The sequence below is a fragment of the Chrysemys picta genome, chromosome 8 (assembly GCF_011386835.1).
Source record: "Chrysemys picta bellii isolate R12L10 chromosome 8, ASM1138683v2, whole genome shotgun sequence".
Taxonomy (NCBI): domain Eukaryota; kingdom Metazoa; phylum Chordata; order Testudines; family Emydidae; genus Chrysemys; species Chrysemys picta.
Genome location: NC_088798.1, coordinates 101,484,499 through 101,494,443, shown reverse-complemented (window position 1 = coordinate 101,494,443; position 9,945 = coordinate 101,484,499). Strand labels below are relative to the sequence as shown.

At 46.6% G+C, this 9,945-nt stretch overlaps 1 protein-coding gene across 1 annotated transcript; it reads left to right on the top strand.

Moving 5' to 3' along the window:
* The first annotated feature begins 6,668 nt into the window (after positions 1-6,668).
* Positions 6,669-9,607, top strand: HNRNPA0 (heterogeneous nuclear ribonucleoprotein A0). Its single transcript, XM_005295887.4, has one exon. It carries the CDS (start codon positions 7,734-7,736, stop codon positions 8,655-8,657), a length of 924 nt encoding a protein of 307 aa, XP_005295944.1. The 5' UTR covers positions 6,669-7,733; the 3' UTR covers positions 8,658-9,607.
* Positions 9,608-9,945: the final 338 nt, after the last annotated feature.

Sequence of the window (9,945 nt, the reverse complement as noted above, 5' to 3'; positions counted from 1 at the left end):
TCAAATGCAAATGAGAAGGAGGACAGGTGTTCCCTATAAAGAGCTGAGCTGCAGGAAGAGATAAGAAGACAAGGAAGTGGGGAACTCAAAGAGAGGCCTCAGGAAGGGACAGTCCCATTGAAGTGGTCTCTGGGCAAGGAAGAATGTAGGGGAAAGTGTTTATTTTCCATGTGTGGGCTTTTAGACAATAAATGGAGCCTGGAGGCAAGAATTAAGGACTGATAACTCCCCAGGTTGATGAGAAAGATTGCTATTTTATAATCATCTTAATTTTTCTTCATCTTCTGCTGTAAATTGTTAAGGGCCTTTGAAACCCTCAAGGGCTATTTTAATTATGAAGCAGAGGCAGGTGTGGTTTGGATGGTGTATTCTTAGCTTCTTTCTCCCAGGTTGACTGGCAAATTGGGGTTCAGCTGGGCAATATGTATATATAATTTAGGAATCTTTAATCTATAAGAGCTTGGCCATCACATAATAGTATTAACTGTGCAATAATTGTAAAGCTTAATATAAAATGCAATAGGTAGACTACAGTAACACAGTGTCAGGTAAGTGAAAGGAGGACTAGCTGTATCCTTGTTTACAGGATTGTATTATTGCTGCCTGTTACCCTCTGTGCCTCTATTGAACATTCTTCCACTGATGACCTGTGACTTGCTTTACTATCCGGCTGCCAGGAAAATAGAACTCTTCAGAGTTATGGTAGCTAATAAGCTCCAAAACAACTGGTCAAGCCACATATTGTATGCTGGATATAAGACATGCAGACTGGAAATACAGCATAAATTTTTAATGGTGAGAGTAATTAACCATTGTAACAATTTACCAAGAGTCACGGATTCCCCAGCACTGACCATTTTTAAATCGAGATTGGCTGTTTTCTAAAAGATCTGCTCTAGCCTCTAGGGGTTATTTGGGGAAAGTTCTATGGCCTATGTTATACAGGAGGTCAGACTAGATGACAATGGTTCCTTCTGGCCTTGGGCTCTATGGATCAGAAGGGAAATTTGACACTGGTACATCAACTGGAAGACTTTTTTTTGTGTCCTAAGGTTATAAAAACAGTTGCCTGGCAGTAAGTTGCTGTAATGCTGACACCTAGAAAATGGCAGAGGCTGTCCAGCATGAATTGACTTAGTTGCTTACAACCCATGTCCATTGGCAAAGGAGGTATCTAGCAGCAGATAACGACAAGCCTGCCCACCATCCCCTAATTACTATTAATCGGGCTATTTGGCAAAAAAAAGCCTCCATGCTAGCACCCTGCCTGAGTAGCTTAAATAATTTAATAACACTATAACTCATTCATTTTAACAAGTATATCTTTTAATAATTTCCCCTAATTGTGTTGACTTTTTACCTGGCAGCTGGGAAGAGAAAAAGCATTTATTTAAAAATGAAAAAGTGACTTTTTTTCCCCCCAAGCCACAGAAACTGGCAGTGGGATTCAGGAACAGGTTTAATACCTGACACAATTAGTTTAGGAAACTGACTAGGTAAGGTTTCCAACAGTCCATTTATGTTTTGAGAAAGATGAACTTGAACAAATATACTTTGTCATATTTTCCACTGATGGCTGTTAAATACAGACAGTTATGTTGTCATTCTATTAATTTTAATGTACTCTTTCTTTTAGGAGTGTGGTGTTTACATAAATGTATAGTAGAACAAGAAAATCAGTAACAAGATGTTGACATGAGATGCCTGTGTTGAAAGCATCTGATGTATCATTCAGCAGTAAAGTAGTTAAATGTTGCTGTTTGAATTTAAATGGTGAACTCCTGGCCCCTATGAAATCAATGGCAAAATTATATTGACTTCAATGGGGCAAGGATTTCATTCATAGTGTTTTACAAGTAAGCTTTCAGGTTAGCACTACCTGAAAAGTAATAGGAGAAATTCATACTTCTCTTCATGCTAGGGTTTCAGTCAGCATTCCTGGCTACATCCTCAGTTGGAGCTAGCTTCCCCGTCTGATTCCCATTGAAGTGAATGGGGCTTCCACTGAAGTCAACGTTGTGGTTTTGACTGAAATATTTCCTTGATTCTAACACCAGTCCAGCTCCACTGATGTTAATAGTGGTACAATTACTGTAGACAAGGATTCTGGAGTATACTACTATTTTAATTAGTGTGTTCTCAGTGACTTCTTAAGAAGTTCTTATGTAGAATATGAACTCTTCTTATTGTGTCATTTTCATTTTTGCAAAGAACTACTTTGGAATACAAAATCACTGCCCAGAGCATTTAGTGAGCTGTAATGGAGCTTCACAATGACAATTAAGATTTCTTTCTAAACACTAATTTTTCTTTAGATCATTGAAAGGTGCCAAATAGACAGCCACAGCTGATCTAACAAAGGCTGAAACAGCAGTCATGGGGGTAGCACTGGGGGAGGGGGAGCAAGACTTTTGAAAGTAATTAATTAATGAATTTAGGTGCCTTATTTGGGTTTTTTCAATGCCAAACTCGAGACACTTGAAATGGATCTAATTTTCACAAAGTGCCAACTGCCCTCCCTCTGAGCAGCAGGTAGGGTTGCCAACCTTCCAGGATTGGTCTGGAGTCTCCTAGTGATTACTGAAAGCAATCCGGAAGATTTTAATAGGCTATTTTAAGAAAATGACATTACGTCATGGGGGGGGCGGAGGAGAATCTCCTGAATAGCTTCAGTCAGATTGGCAACCCTAGCAGCAGGATGCTTGAAGGTGTTTTAACTTGATTGGCCAAAACACTAGTAACTCCTGAAAATGTAGCTACCCCATCTATATTTGTCAGGGCAGGTCTACATGACAGCGTGTTGAACATGCCAGCAACTGTTGTTGCCTTGCCTAAACCATCATTCCCACCACTGCAGCCCCATTAGGGTATAAATATTGGCTATAAATGAATGCATATAAGACTGAGCCTTAAAAAAGGAAAGTAATTATTTATATGATCTAACTCCAAAGATAGGGAAAGTGTCTTGCAAAACCCAAGACAGTAAAATTATTTGTTTAAAATGCCTGTATTTTATTTCCCCCCCACAGATTATGGCAATGTCTACATTAGAAAGCTTTATCGGTAGCATTTATGCCGGCATACAGTGGCAGAGACTGCAGTGTCACTACAGAATGAGCACACTTGGTTGTCTTTGCGGCCTCGGATAATCGCTGTGAGAGGGTGCATTGGTAAAAGATGCTGTGTACTGTGCGTAGGCATCCCTGTGTCTGCTGTGACACTGTCTGGTGCATTACCTTGTGGGATATTTTTGCAACACATTGTGGGATACCAGCAGTCCTGTCAGGGCATTAGGGTAGCTTGGGGTGAAATTTCCACAATTCCCATTGTTCCATCCCATAATCTTTCTGCACCATTTTTGTCCAAATTAACATCTTTATTTCTGCCAGTATTGTGCAGCTGAACTTGCACTGTTTCTTCTCCTCACAAGCCAAGGATATTCAGGCCTACTTTCCTGAACTAGGCAGTAGCATGAGGTGTAGTTGTAGCTTTGCACTGAGCCACACCCAGGGGCATGCAAAGAGAGGCATTTTAAAATGGAGGGTAGGCTTTTGGTCACTGTGATCCCCTTAGCAACAGAGTTCAGAATGGTGATCACAATGGTCATTGTTGTGCCTATTGTGGGACTGTTTTTAGTGATACAGGTAATGCAGCATCCACATAGGCACTGTGTCTGTACCAATGGAACAGTGCCAGTAGAGGGTTTGTCATTCGGGGATGTAGTTTAACTTTATTGACAGAAAGTCAGTGTTGGCAGGACTCAAAATTGAGTGTGGAGCTACATGAGGATGTGCCAAACTAAGGCAAGTTATGCTGGTAAAACATTGTAGCGTAGACTAGGCCTACATCTGCAAAAAGAAAACTTAAATTATTATTGCCTTCTAAAGGGAAAATGTTCTCTTCTATGCCAAATTACAGATAAATTACTAAGGGAGATGTTCTTTGCTCAGGGATTGTTTAGCTGCTGAGAAATTGCTGGGCAAAGTGCAGCAGGATAAGAATTTGGAGGATGAAGAGACTACTTGAACTATGGACTTATTTTTGATGTTATGTTGTCCTTTTTTTTTTTTTAATCTTACTTTAACAATCAGACAATTTAAGATCTGACATTGTTTGTGTATACACAACTGTTTACCTAAGTTTAGCAATGCTGTCAGGAAGCTGAGGAAGGAGGCGATTCTATAAAGTGGTGTCGCCCCATTAAATCTTATTCCCATTTATTTTAGCTCTATTAATTATTATGGATCCTTTAAGGTAGGAGCAGCTAATCTTTGCTTGTATTGCATCATGCACAGCTGTCAGGGTACCAGGACTGTGGGCTGTAACTCAGCTATATAACGGCAGCACCTCTGCTCACGCAGGCGGGTTCACATTTAAAACTCGAGTTGACCTAGGTATGGAACTCAGGGTGTGAAAAACCCACATTCCAGAGTGCTGTAGTTGTGCTGGCTTAAGCCCTCGGCGTAGACACAGCTAGGCTGATGGAAAAATGCTTCCCTCACCCAGCTACCATTGCTCAGGGAGGTGGAGTTTCTACACAAATGGAAAAACCTCTTCTGTCGCTGTAGTCAGCCATAGCTATACTGCTGCCGTGCCTGTAGTGTACATCATGTATCTGTAGCATTTGATCAGCTCCTCCCTCCTCCTGCTAGCCTTGGGAGTCCTTACCAACAAGAAGCCAGTTTCTTCTTAGCCTTTCTCAGTGGTCATTCCAGGCATTTGTTTCTAATGAAGCTGAGAGGAATGATGCAATTGCCTGGACTGGGCTATAGGATCTGTGCACTATACACTCGTGACAAAGTGGGAGGGAGAATCTTATGCAGGCAGAAGTAAAAGAGGGGAAACAAAGAGTGGGGGCTGGGAAGAGAGTGGAAGCACAAGGGGATGTCTGAGGTAACAAGGGGGTGCAGCGTGGAGAACAAATAGGAACTATGCAATTGAGCATTAGGGAGTACTAGTGGGTAAGAGATTGAAGAGAGTGGGAAGCAGGCAAAATAATCAAGGAAGAGTTTAAATTAAGATGGGACTCTGGAAACCTTGGGTCTCAGGCACATGAACATTCTGGTGAAATTTTATTTTTCTCTCTGTCACCTTCAAAGAAGGATAATAGCATAACAATCTAAACTTCACAAGCAGCTCCTAGGCCATCCTGCTCCATAACACCCAGCTTATTTGAAAACTTGTCCCATGGATAAAAATTGTGTTCCCAATTACACCAAGGGCATCAGGAATCCAGCTAGCAACCTCTAATCTATATAATGTCAAAATCAGAAGTTGATATACATCATTGTTAATTGGTTCATTATATTTGTATGTTCTTGTATTTTCCTCTTTAGCTAAATAGAAAGTGCCTGCTGTTTAACAACTAACTAAATCAATTACGGGAAAACAGTGATCGGAGGGGAAGGGTATGGAATAGATTGGAAATTTGGGGAGGGAAATACTGGGAGGAAGAGCAAAAAGAGAGTGGGGACTGAGAAATGTATATGAAAGGGAAAGAAGAGTTCTGTATAAGCTCCAAAGCTTCTCTCTCTCTCCAACAGAAGTTGGTCCAATAAAAGTTCTTACCCATCTTGTCACTCTAGTATCCTGGGACTTACATGGCTACAACAGCATGGCACATAACACGTGAAAGGGAAGTGAGAATGAACCTAAAGGGGTAAAGAGAGCCAAAAAAGGGAACAGTAAGAGAAAAAAGAAAAAACAGGGACTGGAGAAGGGTCATGAAAAGAAAAATGATAGTTTAAAAATGGAAAAGACAAGGAGGGTGAGGGAATATCTTTTACTGGACCAACTTCTGTTAGTGAAAGAGAGAAGCTTTTGAGCGCCACAGAGCTCTTCTTCAGGTCTGTGGCATTTGAAAGCTTGTCTTTTCCACCACCAGAAGTTGGTCCAATACAAGACATTTCCTTACCTCCCCCTTATATTTCTCATAGGCTGGAGCCACTACACCTACACCAAGACTAGCAGGGTGAAGCTATTTAGTATAATTAGTAGGAAAGTACAAATCCATAACTCCACCCAGAGGGGAAGCAAGAAGCAAATTAAAATACACTCAAAAGTGCTGTGCTGGGAAATTACATGTGAGGTTAGGAGGCTGCCCCACAGCCTGGCAAGGCCCTGTCCAAGGTGTAAGTGTGCCACCAAAGGATCATAACGTCCCACGCAGATTCCCAATTATCAAACAAAGGGGGCTTGTAAATGTCACAGTGAACCATCCAGGGCATGTATCCCCCTTGCTCTCGGCTGCTGAGGGTGGCCAGATGTCCTGATTTTATAGGGACAGTCCTGATTTTTGGGTCTTTTTCTTATATAGGCTCCTATTACCCCCCCCCCCCCCGGTCATGATTTTTGACATTTGCTGTCTGGTCACCCTATGCTCAGTGCACAGGTGCTGGAACGCGGGGGGCTGCCGCACCCCCGGTTTGAAGTGGTTTCCATGATATACAAGGTTCACACTTTAAAAATTGTTCCAGCCCCCCTGCCTCAGGGGCTGCTTTTCCCAACACAGGGCGGTGGCTCCAGGGACCCAGACACCAGCATCTGCAAAATGGGACTGTGCCCCTCCCGCGAGTGAGCTGGAATCTGCTCCCCAGAGCCCCCCTGGGAAGGCCTGGCTGGGCACTGCTGGATGTGGGGAGGAGGGGGCTGAGGTAGAGCAATGGGGGGTGGGGGTGGACCATGAGGAGCAGGGAGTTGATTTATATGCAGCACCATGGGGGAGCCATGAATTAACCCCCGGTATCAACGAATCCCTCATGGCTGCGAGGTGGGGGGGGGGGGGGGGGGGCTGTGTGAGGTGCTTGGAAAGAGTCACGTGCTGGGGGCGGGTGGCTCCCCCACCCCCTCGAGGGGAGAGTTGGTTGGTGCGGCCTCTCTCTCACTTCATTAAGGGAGGGGGAGGGGGGGCTATGATGACTGAAACCGCTTCCTAACGGTCAGCTTTTCAAATGCTCCCGCGCGGCCTGCCATGAAAGCTACGCTATCCCCTTCCCCCACCCGCGGGGGCGGGACTAGGGCTCCTGGGGGGAAAGCGCGCGGCTGGGAAGGAGGAGACCTATTGGCTCACATCCGCTGGGTTGACGCATTGGCGCAGCCTCAACCCCGTCCCTCCCTCCCCCTTCTACTCTTCGCTCGGCGCGAGTTGAGGCTGCAGAATCTTATTAGTCGACTCTTGATTAGGCCCCGCCTCTCCGCCCGCGGCTTTAGAGGAACTCTATTGGTTCCCCAGGACGTCAGTTACTAACACGCTCCCGCCCTCTCTTTGCCTCTTGCGTACGCGCGGTGGAGGTCGCATAATCCGATTAGTCCTAGCTGTCGTCAATCACTAACGAAGCCCCGCCCCCTAAAGAATGACTCGTTCACGTAGGCGGTTGCGCCTTTCTATTGGCCCAGTCGGCGCCGAGGACGTGTGCTGCGGCGGCACGGCGGGCGGGGCTCCCAGCGTCCCCTTTGTGTGAGCAGCACCAGTTGCCGGCCGAACGCCTGAGGAGTAGCAGCCGCCATTTTGTGCGTGTCGGTGTGCTCCCCCACCCCCAGGCCCCTTTTCTGTGGTACCGGCGGCGGCCAGGTCGCTGGCGAGGCTAGGCCACGCCAAGGAGGAGCCGCGGCAGCTGCTGCTGCTGTCTTGAAGTTGCGGTGCTCGTTGAACGTGGAGAGGCCTGAGCTTCCCCCCCAGCAGGAGGCGGAGTCTCGGCGCCAGGCCTAGGCGCAGCCCCGGCGGAGGCGGCAGCATGGAGAATTCGCAGCTGTGCAAGCTGTTCATCGGCGGCCTGAACGTGCAGACCACCGAGGCCGGGCTCCGGGAGCACTTCGAGGCCTACGGCACCCTCACCGACTGCGTGGTCGTGCTCAACCCGCAGACCAAGCGCTCCCGATGCTTCGGATTCGTCACCTACTCGGCTGTGGAGGAGGCCGACGCCGCCATGGCCGCCTCCCCCCACGCCGTGGACGGCAACGCGGTCGAGCTGAAGCGGGCCGTGTCCCGGGAGGACTCGGCCCGGCCGGGGGCCCACGCGAAGGTGAAGAAGCTCTTCGTGGGCGGTCTAAAGGGGGACGTGGGCGAGGGGGACCTGGTCCAGCACTTTAGCCAGTTCGGCCCGGTGGAGAAGGCCGAGATCATCGCCGACAAACAGAGCGGCAAGAAGCGCGGCTTCGGCTTCGTCTATTTCCAGAACCACGACGCCGCCGACAAGGCCGCTGTAGTCAAGTTCCATCCGATCCAGGGCCACCGCGTGGAGGTCAAGAAGGCCGTGCCCAAGGAGGACATCCAGTCGGGCGGGGGCGGCGGTGGCTCCTCTAGGCCTTCCCGGGGCGGCAGGGGAGGAGGACGAGGACGGGGCGGCGGCGGATCCGGCAACCGGGACCACAACGGTCTCTCCAAAGGAGGCGGCGGCTATAATAGCTACGGAGGCTACGGCGGAGGCGGCGGCTACGGATCTTACAGCAGCGGCTCCTACGGAGGAGGTGGTGGAGGCGGAGATTACGGCAACGGGTACGGCGGGTTCGGCAGCTACAGCCAACATCAGTCCTCCTACGGCCCCATGAAGAGCGGCGGAGGAGGCGGAGGAGGGGGCGGCAGCTGGGGAGGGCGCAGTAACAGTGGACCGTACAGAGGAGGCTATGGTGGGGGAGGGTATGGCGGCAGCTCCTTCTAACCGGCGGCGCCCATACCCATTGGGGGTGGCATGGAGAGCCCTCCCTTTGTTACGGGGCAGCTTCTAATGGTTTCTCCCCTCACTCGCCTAAGGGCAGTTCCTAGTAAATGCCTCCCCTGCTGTGGGAGCAGCTCCTAAATGCCCTCTGGGGGTCGCCTCTGCCTGTGCCACTTCTTTCTCTCTGAAGATGGACTGGGCCCCACACACACATACTTTGTGTTACAGTCATTGATGGACTCTATTTTTTTATTATTACTTGGACCTTGGTCGTTTTTATACTAGCAATGAAAATGTCTTGTTTTAATTTGTTTTTTGGGGTGTGGGGTGGGCAATGTCTTGCTGATTCTGAAGTAAAAACTGGGGAGGGAGATGGGGGGGGGGAATTTACTTTGTTGTAAGGACTCGATACCTGGCTACTACATTTTTTCCCTACAAAATCTGCTCGGATCCATGACTGAAATTAACATTTCTGTAAAGGAGGAAAAAATCGTTTTTACGTTTTTTATTTTTTAAATAAATCATTGTGTTCATTGACCTTTACATGTCTAACTTTTTTCCTAGGATCCATTCCGTACGGTTTAAGGCTTTTCTGGGTTTGAAACAAGTATTGTTCCTCTGCTTTTATTTCTCTATGTATTTAGAGACTTTATTGCCAGTAAAGGTCCTAATTTACTTTTTGATGTCCCATTAGTGGATTTATTGGTTTTCAAACTCTTTATGGAAACTTTTTGAAGTACTAATTGGTGGATGTGGTCTGTTTTTTAAATATTCATTCTCACTTTTGCAGTTTGTGTGCATCCACCATCTTGTACTAGGCAGTTTGATTGACGTGCTGACATGGTTGGTCAATTTTTTCTATAGGACTTTTCCATCAAGTATGTACTGTGTAGTTCTAAAATAGTTTGTGTTAAGCATGTGCTTCATTCATATAAAATGTTCAAAATTTCCAATTGCTTAGTTTCAGATCCTCTTATTGGCTTGTCTGTAAATGATTCGTTACAGGAAAGGGTCAACATTATCTCTTCAATTAAATGCCTACTTGTTTTCATAGTACCAGGGTAAAACAGACTTTTCACTTGGTCTGAACTATTGTCCTTCCTTAAAGTTCCCAGAGAATCCTTTGCAGCACCATCTACTGGCAGAATGGCAGAACCACTGCTCTAGGCTTCATTACAAACAGAGGCAAATTGTTTGCTAACTCTACTAGATTTTTGAAAGCTGTCTTATGCCATTAAACGTTCGGTGTAAACTGAAATAAAAATCAAATCTGCATGTGACTAAAGATGGG